Raw genomic sequence first — 14,862 nt, forward strand, 5'->3', positions numbered from 1 at the left:
TCAACAATACAGAAGGTAAATAGAACGTTAGAAGGATGTGACTTTAAATAGCTCTTAATGTAAGGCTTCATATAAAAGGTCACTAACCAAGGTCCTTAAAGGCAAGCATGAAATGTACTTCTTTGTTGGAGGAACCAGTGGAAGATTGAATTTTTACTCATTATTGTCATCTACCTCCTTTTTTCAAAAACTGCCTCTTAATATTTAATACTAGAAGACAGCAGTTACTAGTGGGGGTTGAGCATCTCTGCTGCTATGTGGAACATGGTTGCTTGCTTCATTGTTATTTGAAGGTTAGTGTTATTTGTGTCCCATCAGGTGGTTTTTTTTTATGAGATACAACAAAATACAATCCAGTTTAGAAATGGATTTTATGAAAATAATCAAATAAAATCATAAAAACCCTACTTTATTAATTTTTACTTTCATAAGCAATACAGTGACTGTTGGACAGCTAATCCGTTAGGGTTGGTGTGGAGGAATTCCAACAACCATAGAATTCCAAGAGACCTTTTGGAATATGAAACCAAGGGTATGTGATATGTATTTGTATGTACATCATGTAAATAGATTCTAGAATTGAATCACACGAGTTATCTATATTTCGCCCCTATTATTTTCGTGCGAGTTTAACAGTGAGAAAACTGACTACTGTAATACAGAATTGTTAATAATATTTAGCACAGACTTTTGTCTTATATACATGCCATCCTTAAAATGCCTTCCTTTGTTAAATACTTATTTTCCTTTTCATGATGAGAATTTCTATCAGTCAGACAGGTAGATTCATGGTCCTCTATTTAGTTATATTGATTTTCTTAGCAAAGGGATTGACATATGACTTACAATCATAATGGCAAATGAAACTAATATGGGAGGCTTCTACTCCTCCCCCTTTTGCTGTTGTATTTCCTCAAAGTTTGACAGAAATAACTTGATGTAATTGGGTAAGGGGTATGTTAAATATGACAACAAATTAACTAAAAGAAAACGTAAAATCCGAAATTTACCAAGATAAATAATTGGTGGTTAGAATAATGGGAAACTGATAGTTTTCGTAACGGTGCCTACATTGGTGGTTAGAATAATGGGAAACCGATAGTTTTCGTAATGGTGCCTACTTCACTTATACTGAAGCCCGAGAGTTGAAGTGATGTAAGCCTGATTGAAAATTCCTTTTGATTAATAAAACAACTTACGTTTCCCTGTGGAAGTTTCCTTGATAAACTGTCAGGGTTTTACCACAGAAACACTTGCTTGTTTTCTGTCATTATTTCTTTGTTGTAAATGATTACACAGACTTTGAAAAAGAACAGGGTACATGTAGGAGAACAAAAACGATATATGTTTTGAACCTCTTTGACACTAGACGCGACTCTAAAGCCTCATTCCCTTTAAAATACAGAATGAGAAGCAGCTTTTGCTTAAGATTCCAGTTCCAATTGTATAATGTCTGTCAGGAAAATGCACAAAAGAAAAACATTTTCCTCTAAAAATCATCGTGTAAATGCAATGACAATGAGGTAATAAGAATGTATTAAAATCAAAACTTGGAAGATAAATGCAGTTACTGACCATGCTGTGCTGGTGATACGAACATAATCCATGACTGATATTTGACCAGAGTTCTGGTTCAACAAGTTTTCAGAAAGTTCAGGTTTCACAAGTTAGATATTGGAAAACTAAAATGAGGGCAAAGAATTCCCACTCAAATTCATATAACAGCTATGTGCAACGAACACGTTACTGCTAACTTACCACCATTATATCCCAAATTAAGTGCATCCTTTCTTCAATTCCTGAAATAATTTACAAGAAGAAATAATTTACTGGCAAGCATGTGGAGAAATACAGAAGAATGTCCACTGCACCATAAATTAATTATTCACACCCAGAGAACAAACAGATTAAATACAAAATAACTGCATTAAAGAAAGATCATGTGCAAAAAGGATTTCCCAATCTGAGTTATGAAGCAAAGACAACTTGTACCATTTACACCGTTTGGAATTTTTCGAAAATCATTTAACCCAGCTTCTTTTTGTGTTGAGTTGAATGAGCAGTGATCTGTTCCTACCAACTGCATGCAGTCCACCACAAGGGCTTAATATAGTGGTCTTGGATATAAAAAAATAAAGAAGCTGCAAAATCATGTCTTCAAGTGAGAAAGAAACAAAGCTAACACTTCAATTTAGGTAGCCATTTCATGCATAGGTATCACATGAAAAAAATGCAGTATATAGACTGTAGGAAGGGGAGCAAATATCTTCAGAGAAATAAGAGGTGTCTATGAGTCTATTCAATTAGAAAGTAGTACTTAGTTTATCTCATCCCTTTATAGTAACAAAAGACAAAGAATCTATTACAAAATATTTCACCCACTCATCCATAATGGAAATAAATAAAAATCTCAAATGGGATAGATAAGATAACTTTATCAATATCCAACAAATGACCATAAATAGGTCAATGTGACTGAAGGATACAACCAGTACGACCGCAATGTGAGTGCAACGCATCTCCTAGAAAATGCCAAAGCTAAATGTAGGATAAAATGAAGTAAAGAAGGATACAATAATAGGACAGCCACATTGTTGAAATTTGTAGCTATGGTCGGTCTTCATCAGCAAGGTTTAGCCATATAAATATACAAGAAATGAGAAATATATATGTGGATTCCATGTCAACTTCAAAAGAAGAAAAATTGAATTTTAAATTTTGAATTTTTGCCTCCAAGTGTAAAGTCAGCTTCAAGTCGGCCCCAGTGAAGGGACACACCAATTCAGTTCATTCAACATCTATATATTGACATTCATCCTCTCCATTTGGGCATCAAATCAGATCACTTCAGTTCATATGTGAGGGGTGAAAAGGATGAAATATGAGGCAGAATAAAGGACGAAATCTGAGGCAGACCAAATTCTTCCGAGAAAGACCAAATTCTCTGAGGCAGACCGAAATTTCTGAGGCACAACTCACCAAATTTTTGAGGCTATTCATAGACAGTTTGACCAGGTTTGAACCGGGTTTGATTACTAGTTAGTTTGACTTGATTTGAGTGGAAAATTCAGATTATATTCCTTATTGAATTGGACAAATTTCTCTAAGAAAAGGTTGCTGGGTTTTTACCCTGGTTTGGGGTTTTCCCAGGATATTTTTTGTGTTTCTTGTGTTTGGTAGTCTCTTCATGTTTCTACTGTCATCAATGTTTTTAAAACTGGAACCGTTGACCGGACCAGTCCACCTAATGAACCAGTTTAGTGACCAGAACTGGTCTAACTGGGACTGGTTTGGTCTAAATGAACCGGTTTTAGAAAAATACATTAAATAATTAATTTTTAATGAAACAAAACTATTTTTAAGATTTAAAACCATGATTCCAAGCCAATAGAGACAAAATATGCAAAGTTTTCTCATTTATATACCATGTAAAGGTGAATATATCAAAATGGCACTGAGTGCAATACATATCATCGACAAAATAGCAAAATACATAAGCAATGAGGCTCTAAATGGCCTATAAAGTCCAGAAACAATGCTGCAAGCTATGAGGCCATTGGCCTACTACAAGTCTACAGTGTACACATGATCAATCATCAAGTTCATCACCACTACTAGCTACAGGATCATCATCAGGAGCTACATAAACATCATCTGGTTCAGAGTCTAAGGATGCCTCAGCCTAATCTACAACCTCAGTAGCAATGCCACCAATAACAATAGAAGTGGACCTAATGGAAGCACGAGTTTGTCGACTTGCACGACTAGTGCCTTCCATTGGTTCTTTGCCTTTCCTTGATGCCGCTACTGATCCTGGTTCTGATGCCGCCACAAAATCTACTCCATCCCCCGCTAAAGCCATGTCGATATCAAAATCAGCCTCAAACACATGATCTTCAGTCTTGTCCACCCATTCTGATGTTGGATCAATATCGTCCAACACAATGGGATCTAGATCAGGTGTTTTGTTCATCATTCGGTTGCTCCTCAATCGAAGGTTGTATTGCACGAAAACAAGATCATTTAAGAGTTTTTGTTCCAAACAATTTCTCTTCTTCGTGTGTATGCGCTAAAAAACAGATCAATTGCGCTCACAACCTGAAGCACTGCAAGTTTGGCTAAGGACTCTAATTGCAAACCTTTGCAATTGAGGAGATTGGCCACCAAATGACTCCCACCAATGTGCTGCAAAGAAAAAGACATTAATTAGTAACTTAGTTTATAATTTGAATTGTAAAGAATGTAAACAATTTTAGCTTGAAAAGAAAAACAAATTGGAAATTGGAATTGCTTCCCTGGTTGATCCACATCTTTTGCCATCTTTGCCAAAGGTACCACCTGCCATAGTGAAAACAGTAAGTTGTCTATGTATTTCCAACTGGTCTGCATGGGTAGGGACTGTTGTCGCGCAGATTGACACGACAACGCTCAGACCGGGGGCTGTCACTCTGATCCCCGATCCCTCCGTTTAAGCCTGTCTCCCACGGCTAAGGGGGGTAGACCCTATGAGATGATGAAGACCAATTGCCAAACAGTTGGTTTGGGAGACACGAAACACTACCAGCACTAAAATGATTTTATTAGTTTAGCGGACCAGTGCCTTATGAAATTAATGTTTAAATGACTACTCACTAAATGTTGCGGAGATGTAAACCTTGTAGAGCAATCATTTATCATTAAATAACTCGAATGATGCAAGATATCCAGTGAATTCACAATGCTTTTAACGATGATCTAGCAATTTAAAACTTCGAAAGACAAAGCTCGATACACAACCACGTAATTTAGATGCTAACCAGATATTACATTCATGATCATTTAAGCATGCCAAATCACATAAAAGATGATAAACATTAATCCCACATTAAAATTTTAGCCTCAGCAGAAAAGATAAGAACAAAAGAAATTCCCAGGCTAAGACTGAGATTGCAAATTTTTTATTTTATTTTTTATTTAAAAATTTTATAATTTTTTATTTATTTTTTTATTATTTTTTTATAAAATCTAAAAATTTAAACAATTTAAACCTAAGATCAAAGCTTAAAAAATGAAATTTAAACTAAAAAAAAAATTAATTCCTAATTTAAAATCTAAGTTAAAACCTATTCTAAAGTCAAAAACTAAACTAAAGCAAACATTTTAATTCTAAACAAAAAAAACTTAAAAAAAAAGACTATTGAAATAAATCTAAAATTTTAAAATTATAAAACCTAAATGCTAAAGTTTTAAACCTAAATCTAAAGAATTAATAAAACAAACCAAAACTTGAAACGCATATAATTCTAAATATGAAACAACTAAATCTAAAAAATATTAATACCCTAACTAAAATACGAAATGCAAAAGCCAAATATGTATGATATAACCAAAAACAATCAAAATCCGATTACCTGTTACCGTGCGTGAATGAGAATTATATATTGACGAATTTTGGGTTGGCGCCCACGCTAAAGCCGCTATTTGTCTGCGTGAAGGAAGACTGGGCACGATTCCGCTTGTTAACCAAAGGAATTTCGACGGCGATAAAGATCTTGCAGGCCCACGAAAATTTTCCAGTGGTAGCTACACGCTACGACTTCGCACAATGCCACTGATCCGCAGGTTTTTGCAGGGTCAGTCACCAGGCGGCTTGATGCCTTGATCGTTGCCCTCTCAGTTTTAGCTATTTTCTTTTTTTTGTGCAGTGAAGTTAAATCGATTTTCCTCTTATCACTGTCCACATACACGTCAGAGCTTTACACCATCTTTTGAAACCAGCAACCAGACGGCAGAGAAATAAACGTGTGGGTATGAGTAATACGCTGCGGTGACAGCAGCTATAGAATGGCAAATGATCAATTGATACGTTAAAAAAAAAAATTGAGATTGCGTGGCAAGTATGTGCGGGTGAGGGGAAGTATGGAGACGGCTGAGCAAGTGGAGGCAGCTAGTGCAGAAGTAGTGTGGGTAGAATGCGCATGAACAGGAGCAGAGAAACACGTTGGTTGGTAGCAAATCTATATGCGGGCAGCTTAGTGTGAAATCAATTGTGGAATGGGGAACAACGTGGAGGATCAGAGAGCAGAAGTGAAACAACTTGCTCTGTAAAAATTCTTCCTTCCTGCAAATCACCTCTGGGGAGCAAAAAAGATTTCAGATCTGCAAAACCCTGGACGGCAAAATGATAACCCTGCAGAAAATTGATTTTTCCTTCAGATCTTATCTCAGGCCTATAACCTGCCAGAAAGAAAACAAAGCCCGACAGATATATGCAAAGTTTTAAGACAAAACCCTTCAAAATCAGCTTAGAATCACAAAAATTTTGCAGCTCTAGAAAAAGCCAGATTTGGCGATAACAGCTTTAAATTTTTCAAAATTTTAGAAACTTCAAATTTGCTGTGAAAAGGCTTAGAAAAATCTCTCATGCAAATCAGAAAAATAATTTAAATGATTAACCCAAGGTAAAATCAGCTGGGCTCTGCAAGGAAGAGCCTATGGGAGTTGGCTGGTTCAGCCTAGAACTTCCCCAAACGCCCACCAATCTTCTTCAGTAAGGGTTTTCTGCACACCTTAAATCAACCATCAGTAAAGAGAGCAAAAATGATGCTAGATCTCAAAAAGCAATGGAGATACCTGCCATTACTTCAGAAACCCTAACACCATTCAAACCCTAGCAAGTGAACAAGATACCTGTGCTCACAATACTCTAAGATAAGCTGTTATTAACGGCTGAAAAAATAAAATATGCAGAAATTAAAAATATCACAGCACTTCCAGAGAGTAACACCAACAAGATTTGAACCCCAAAGTCTTCTTTTATTAACCAGAAAACAGATTACAAGAGAGCTTCTTCAGCACAAGACTCACAAATGCAATGATTTGAAATGACCCCCTAAGACCCTATTTAAAGGAAAAAATCCCAACGGCTAGTTCGAGTGATCCATGTCGAAATGATCTCGACCGTCGATGAGGATCAAGACATCTCTTAATCTCATCCGTCGAAATTATTAATTCATTAAAAAATGAAATTTTGCATGTATTTACTCAAAATATTATTATTTTATTATTTTTTTTAGGGTTTTTGCTTTATTTTATAATTTTTTATTTTTTATTATTTTTATTTTATTTTATTATTATTTTTTATTTTTTTATTTTTCAGTTATTTATTTATTTATTTTTTAATTTTTAAATTCATTTTCTAAATGGATCCTCGAACTTAGCCTTTGGAAAAAATTCCCTAGGACCTAGGACTTAGGACTCATGAGGGGGATTAAAACATTTTCTAACCCTCAAGACACTTTACATCATGACTTTTACAATTTACATCTTAAGGGGACAAACCCACTTAACATAGACCCTCATAAACCACCCAGTTCTGCGACACAACTATAATCTAGCAGATTAACACACTAGGATTCTCCTAAAATTTTAATGACAAAATCAATCCCGGCTTTGGGGTCAGGCTGAAGGAAAACTTTGCCGATCATGGATTAGTGAGACAAAAAACCTTCCGGGACGTAGATTATCATTAGAAAGTTAGGTCCACCCAGGCAATTTACATACACGACTCATATCTGCTAAGATTATTTACATTTCATATATGCAGATTGGGTTTACAACATAAATCGATCAAGCTGCTGATGACTGCAGGATGGCACGGACATGTCGATCAAGTGCTACCCCCTTTTGCAAAGAAAAAGGGGGTGCACTGCATGGGTAGTTGACCGGTAGTGGTCAACATCTGGCTCTACTTGGGGACACGTTGTTGCACTGTAGGAATGTGAGAATCCAGAATCTGCACCCATACAACACACAGATAAAAATAAGTATCATCCATCCAAAAAATCATCATATACATTAAGCATAGGAAAGATAAAAGCTCTTCATTTATTAACTATCTAGTAACATGAAAAGTGAATCTAATCCTAAAATAGAAATGAAATGCTGAAAAGACAATGAGTAGGGACAGAAATACAATACAAAGGATGCCTTATGGCATCAGATATCATCTCTGAAGAACAGCTTGAGCATTTGGCCATTCGCTGGTAGATCAAGTGGTTTGCCATCCAATTTGCTCAAGTGGAATGAGTTTGGTCCAGCTATATCTCGAATAATGTAAGGTCCCAGCCACAAACTGTCAAACTTCTTATGTTTTCCTGGTTTCTCATTCTTGCGATCCCAAAGCAATACCATATCTCCAACCTGCAAAGATCTAGATCGAGAACATTTATCAAAGCTTTTCTTAATATTAGATTGATTTTTACATATAGCGTCAAAAGCTGTCCTACGAGCTTCATCTAACTCGACAATCTGATCTATTCTATTCTGAACAACATCTTTATTAGTAGAAAAATTCTGGAGAAGCTGATAAGCTGGCAACTTCAGGTGCACAGGTAAAGTAACATCCAAGCCATAAACTAACTCAAAGGGAGATTTACCAGTAGCCTTCTTCTTAGTGATTCTATCTGCCCATAAAGCATATTTGATTTTGCTGTCCCATGATTTCTTGTTATCTCCTACTATCTTCTTGATAATGGTTATGAGATTTTTGTTACTTGATTCAGCCAAACCATTACCTTGAGGATAGTAATTTGAGGAATGAGATAAGACAATGCCATACTTGAAACAAAAAGATGAAAACTCTAAGGAACTAAAAGCCTTGGCATTGTCGGTAGTGATCTTAGCAGGGACACCAAATCTAGTAATGATGTTATTTTCAATGAAATCCATAATAACCTTTTCAGTGGCATTCTTAGCAGGAATGGCTTCAACCCATTTAGTAAAATAATCCGTAGCAGTCAAAATCCATGAGTAGCCATTGCTAGAATTTTCATGGAACTTCCCTATGAAGTCCAGACCCCAATGCTGAAAAGGTGCCTCTACAATGACAGGTTGTAGAGGAAGGGCAGCAAGCTTCTGTTTCCCAGTGAATAGTTGACAGGCTTGACACGCTCTAACAAACTTGTGCACATCAGAAAAAATCGAAGGCCAATAATAGCCAGCTCTCAGGATTTTGTGGGCGGTAGTTCTAGCAACATAATGACCACCACAAAATCCTGAATGAAACTCAGAAATTAATTTCTTGGACTCAACGTCCTCAACACACCTAAGCACTAAGCCTTCAGGATTTCTCCATCCAAGGCCATCCTTCATAAGGCAATACTTAGTGGCTTTTAGTCTAAGAGCCCTTCTCTTATGAGCAACTAAATGGTTAGGACATGCAAGATTCATCAAGTAATAAACTATGTCCTTATACCACTCATGCTCCGCTAATCTTTGCAACTCTGGCGAAGATAGATCGCTAAGACATAACAAACCAAGGGTCTTTTCATTACCTTCAGTTAACATCTGAGCTAAGCCTTGGCCTTTGATCAACTTGGTGGGTCTGATTTCCAAATCATACTCCTGTATTTTAGTAACCCACCTAGCACGAGTCCCTAAGCAATCGGTTTGAGTTAATATGTCCTTAACAGCAGAATGTGGGATGAAAGCAATGATTTTAGAATAACCCACATAAGTTTTAAAGTGCTTAAGAGACTTAACCAGGGCATAGGCCTGCTTTTCCATGGTATTGTACTTCAATTCGGAATTTTGAAGTGCTCTACTCATGAAAGCAATAGGCTGCTCGTGACCATCTTTATTCTTTTGAAGTAAGACACCGGCAATGGTATCTTCGGAAGCGAAAGAAAAAATCATGAAATCCTTGGAATAATCAGGACTCACTAAGACAGGAGCTTTTGCGATAGCAGATTTGATTTCTTGGAAAGCCTTTTTGCCGTCTTCTTGCCAAACAAATTTTGCATCTTTTTTCAGAAGACTTTGAATAGGCTTGGCTATTTCTGCGTAATTTGGGATGAATCTTCTAATAAAATTTATCTTTCCAAGGAAAGACTGAAGGGACTTAAGATTATGCGGAAGAGGAATCTTTTGGATTGCTTCAATTCTTTCAGGATCAATCTTGATTCCTTCTTTAGAAATAATATGGCCCAGTAATTTCCCTTCCGTTACCCCAAAAACAGACTTAGCCGGATTCAAAGAAATCCCATACTCTCTACATCTATCGAAGACTTGCCTAAGATGATCTATATGACTGATACCATCTTTGGAGAAAACAGTAAGATCATCTTGGTAAATTTCAATAATTTTCCCGATTAACCCTTTGAAGGCATAATCCATAGCCCTTTGGAAAGTAGCCCCAGCGTTTGTTAATCCAAACGGCATTCTAATGTATTCAAAAGTACCCCATGGTGTCGTGAATGTGGTTTTGTGACGATCTTCCCTTTTAACCCAAACTTGATTATACCCAGAAAAACCATCTAGCAGCGACATCATTCCAGAGCCGGTTACTCTTTGCAACAAAGTTTCCATGTTTGGCAAAGGGTAATTATCTTTTTTGCATGCTAGATTAAGGTTTCTAAAATCGACACAAAGTCTTATTGTACCATTCTTTTTCCTAACAATCACCAAATTCGAACACCATGTCGAATGCCTAGTTTGAGCGATGATCCCTGCTGCAAGCATTTTTGCAAGTTCTTTCTGGACCAAGGGGGCTAGCTTAGGATTAATTTGCCTAAGTTTCTGACGAAAGGGTTTAGCATTTTCATCCTTTAAGGGGATAGTATGCTCCATGACATCTTCCCTATAGCCCTTTAATTCATCATAAGAAAAGGCTAAAACATCTCGATATTCGCGAAGTAAATGAGTTAACTTCTTTCTTTCCTCCAAACTAGTACCTTTACCAATTTTAACCATTTTCGGGTTTTCAGAAGTACCAATATTAATTTCGAGGTACTCGCTTGGGTCCATCTTGTTTTCTTCTTTTAGCTTCGTAGCATCATGTCGATCAAAATTTTGCTCAAGAGCAACCACATTCCTAGGAGTAGGATTTATGATATGCTCATGATTTAAAACTCCCTCCTCCTCAGAAACTATCCGGAAATCCTCAAACTCATCTAAACTATTAAGGAAACAAATGACTTGTTTTTCGTCATTAAAAACTTGCCAATGCTCTGAGTTGTCTGGAACAGATGGTCTGAATATTACTTCCATTTTAATCTTATCGTTAATTAATTCATCAGACAACTGGAAAGTAGTAGCAGCTACAGCAAGTTCATCTACCAGACTATTTTGCTCTCTCGGAATTGCTTCGAGGTCAAGGGCATCAAAATGCCCCATAGTATCCCACACAGCATTTCTGTAGTTTCTTAATCTTTGATTTCTGCATGTGAATTTATTCTTAAGCTGCATGATAACTAAATCAGAATCTCCTTTAATGCTAAGCAATCCAACCCTCAAGGACTTGGCCAATTCAAGACCCAACAATATAGCCTCATATTCAGCGACATTGTTGGTTGCCTCAAATTCTAATCGATAGGCAAACTTGAAAATGTGACCAAGGGGAGATCTAAGCACTATTCCCGCACCTTTACCAGCCCTAGATGATGCACCATCAAAGTACATATACCAAACTTTATCCTTGAGACCCTTAATCTTATCATCGGGAGGAATTATAAAATTAGACATGATGGCGTAGTTCCCAATGTCAGATTGCTCCTTAATTATTTCGTTATGAGGTCTCCTAGGATCTTCAACATGAAACTTTCTTTCGGACTCTCTATTTAGTCTTACAAAACCATCACCACTAGGAGAAGGAATCATGGCATATGACCAATTCATTTGAATACTTCCTCCTAGATCAGAGGCCCACTTTCTAGATAACAGCATACCCCAGGCATCAGGCACATCAACAACAACAATATCCATGACAACCATGATGTCTGGGTAAACTGAAAGATGAACTTGCAAATCTTTGATTAAACCATGTACTTCGATTTTCTTAGAATCCATGGCGCATATGTTATAATAGGGTCTAGAAACTCTTAAGTTAAGCTATTCCATGACCCTTTTAGTCATTACACAAGCGGATGCACCAGTGTCCAACATGCAATTATTCAATTTATACCCATTAACTAATAAGGTGATGAAAAAAGGCTGGTGATCTTTGTTATCAGCATCTAAGCTTTGCAGATATATGGAAGCATCATGATAGCCAACTTCCCGAGTCTTCTGTTGAGAAGTATTGACTTAGGACCTTGAATCGCTTTTAGTAACTTGTCTCTTTGGGAAGGGATTTTAGCAATCTCGGAGACAGGAACCCAGATTTTAGCATTGTTATACCAATTTCCCAAATCGACATCTATTCCAGAGTTTACACCAGGGTTAAAAGTTCGAAGGGGTATTTGATTCCCACTTTGATCTTTATCCTTTCTCTGATAGGTCAAACCCTTATCTCTAGCAATTTCCAAGATTTGCTCAGGAGAGGGTTTTTCACCATATAACCTAGCCAAAATATCATCTTCGTTTTCAAGGTTATTTATACTAAACGCTAATGACAGATTCTCAACATCACGACTCGTTTCCTTAACCTCCATCCAATCATCCAAAGACAAAGGAAACTTGCTGCCTACTACATTTATTTGATCGCCTGTTCCAAACATTCCACTATCTAAAATTCTTCTAACAATGGGACAAGTGGCCTCTTCATGAAGAGCATCACAAACCCGACAATAAGGAGGAGCATTATCAACCAAATTAGTCAACGGATTAGGAGGTCTCTGCTCACTAGTTTGACCCTTTCTTTGCCAATTGTTATTTCTATTATTATTGTTTCGAGGTTGAAAATTCTACGTTTGCGATCTTTCCATTTGAATCAACCTATTCTGCAAAGTGGTTATCTCCTTATTATGATTAATTTCCATAGTTTCAATTTTTTGAAGCAATTTTAGAACAAGCTCACTTTCAGGTTCTTGGGCTGCTTTTCCCTTAGGTTCCTTTAGTTTCGTAGCAGCCCTATAGAAACCTGGGATCTCAGACTTTCCAGATGTGGCCTTGTCCTTTTCAAGTTCTATAGCTAAGGATTGGCAATCTCTATAATCATTAAGTTTAGCACGCCTTAATTCATAAGATGGTTCAGGACTAAAGGCATCAATGTAAAAATCTTGGAGAGTTTTATCTGTAGGTTTATAGTCTTGAGGTAATTCTCTAACAATTCCGTTAAACCTTTTATTAAATTCTTCAACATTTTCATCCTCTCTCTTTTTTATTAGGCTAAGAGCTTTTACTAGGTGTCTTCCTTCTCTCTTATCTCCATATTTTTCTTTAAATGCATTAATGATTGACTGTAAAGAGTTAAATGAATTCTGAGGCTTTTCTGCAAACCAATCATAAGCATCGCCTCCTAGAGTTAAGATGAAAAGAGTCATTCTGACATCCTCATGATCAAAATCAGCAGATCTTGCGTATTTAGCCATCCATATGCTAAAATATCGCAAATGAGAGTTAGCACTAATCGCATTATTTCCTTGAAAATTAGGCAATTTATCGATCCCAATAGATGGAATATCGTTGGGATATCTTGGAATATTAGAAAAATCACAAGGGGCATACATATCCATGATGTTGTGCCTAGCTTGACCCTTAAATAACAAATGAATATCAGAGAGGGCTTCTTGACCAAGGTCTACAAGAAGTGTACGAGAAGCGAGTTTGTGTAATCGTACCCTGAGGACCTTTTTAGGATCAGGAGTAGGGTTGCACAGACTGCTTGGATGTCTTCTAGTGTACACTCTTGAAGATAATATATGAAGTGGAGTCGCCACCTGAACAAGAAGTAAAGCAAGGAAGAGCTTGAGATGAAAGAACCAAGGACAGAAAAAAATCTATCCCCGGCAACAGCGCCAAAAAATGTTGTCCCGCAGATTGACACGACAACGCTCAGATCGGGGGCTGTCACTCTGATCCCCGATCCCTCCCTTTAAGCCTGTCTCCCACGGCTAAGGGGGGTTGACCCTATGAGATGATGAAGACCAATTGCCAAACAGTTGGTTTGGGAGACACGAAACACTACCAGCACTAAAATGATTTTATTAGTTTAGTGGACCAGTGCCTTATGAAATTAATGTTTAAATGACTACTCACTAAATGTTGCGGAGATGTAAACCTTGTAGAGCAATCATTTATCATTAAATAACTCAAATGATGCAAGATATCCAGTAAATTCACAACGATTTTCACGATGATCTAGCAATTTAAAACTTTGAAAGACAAAGCTCGATACACAACCACGTAATTTAGATGCTAACCAGATATTACATTCATGATCATTTAAGCATGCCAAATCACATAAAAGATGATAAACATTAATCCCACATTAAAATTTTAGCCTCAGCAGAAAAGATAAGAACAAAAGAAACTCCCAGGCTAAGACTGAGATTGCAAAATTTATTTATTTATTTTTTTTAATTAATTAATTAATTAATTTATATATATATATATTTATTTATTTATTTTTTATTTATTTTTATATTTATTATTTTTTTATAAAATCTAAAAATTGAAACAATTTAAACCTAAGATCAAAGCTTAAAAAATGAAATTTAAACTAAAAAAAAATTAATTCTTAAATTAAAATCTAAGTTAAAACCTATTCTAAAGTCAAAAACTAAACTAAATCAAACATTTTAATTCTAAACGAAAAAAAACTTAAAAAAAAAGACTATTGAAATAAATCTAAAATTTAAAAATTATAAAACCTAAATGCTAAAGTTTTAAACCTAAATCTAAAGAATTAATAAAACAAACCAAAACTTGAAATGCATATAATTCTAAATATGAAACAATTAAATCTAAAAAATATTAATACCCTAACTAAAATACGAAATGCAAAAGCCAAATATGTATGATATAACAAAAAACAATCAAAATTCGATTACCTGTTACAAGCCAAATATGTATGATATAACCAAAAACAATCAAAATTCGATTACCTGTTACGCAAAAATTCGATTACCTGTTACTGTGCGTGAATGAGAATTATATATCGAC

The 14,862-nt window shown here is 36.1% G+C and overlaps 1 protein-coding gene across 3 annotated transcripts in view; it reads right to left on the bottom strand.

Annotated features, from left to right (window-relative positions):
• Positions 1-14,862, bottom strand: part of LOC149163670 (dihydropyrimidinase-like) — a 413,279-nt gene that overhangs the window by 28,014 nt on the left and 370,403 nt on the right. For all 3 annotated transcript variants that reach the window (XM_089431800.1, XM_089431798.1, XM_089431799.1), the window contains 3 exons: positions 1,993-2,080; positions 1,759-1,799; positions 1,576-1,628 (listed from right to left, as the gene is read on the bottom strand). In XM_089431800.1, the coding sequence (XP_089287926.1) occupies positions 1,576-1,628; positions 1,759-1,799; positions 1,993-2,080 (182 nt within the window). The remainder of the gene's footprint in view (positions 1-1,575; positions 1,629-1,758; positions 1,800-1,992; positions 2,081-14,862) is intronic.

The sequence above is a fragment of the Pinus tabuliformis genome, chromosome 5_1, assembly GCF_031772625.1.
Source record: "Pinus tabuliformis cultivar Carrire ecotype Pingquan chromosome 5_1, CPIR1, whole genome shotgun sequence".
Taxonomy (NCBI): Eukaryota; Viridiplantae; Streptophyta; class Pinopsida; order Pinales; family Pinaceae; genus Pinus; species Pinus tabuliformis.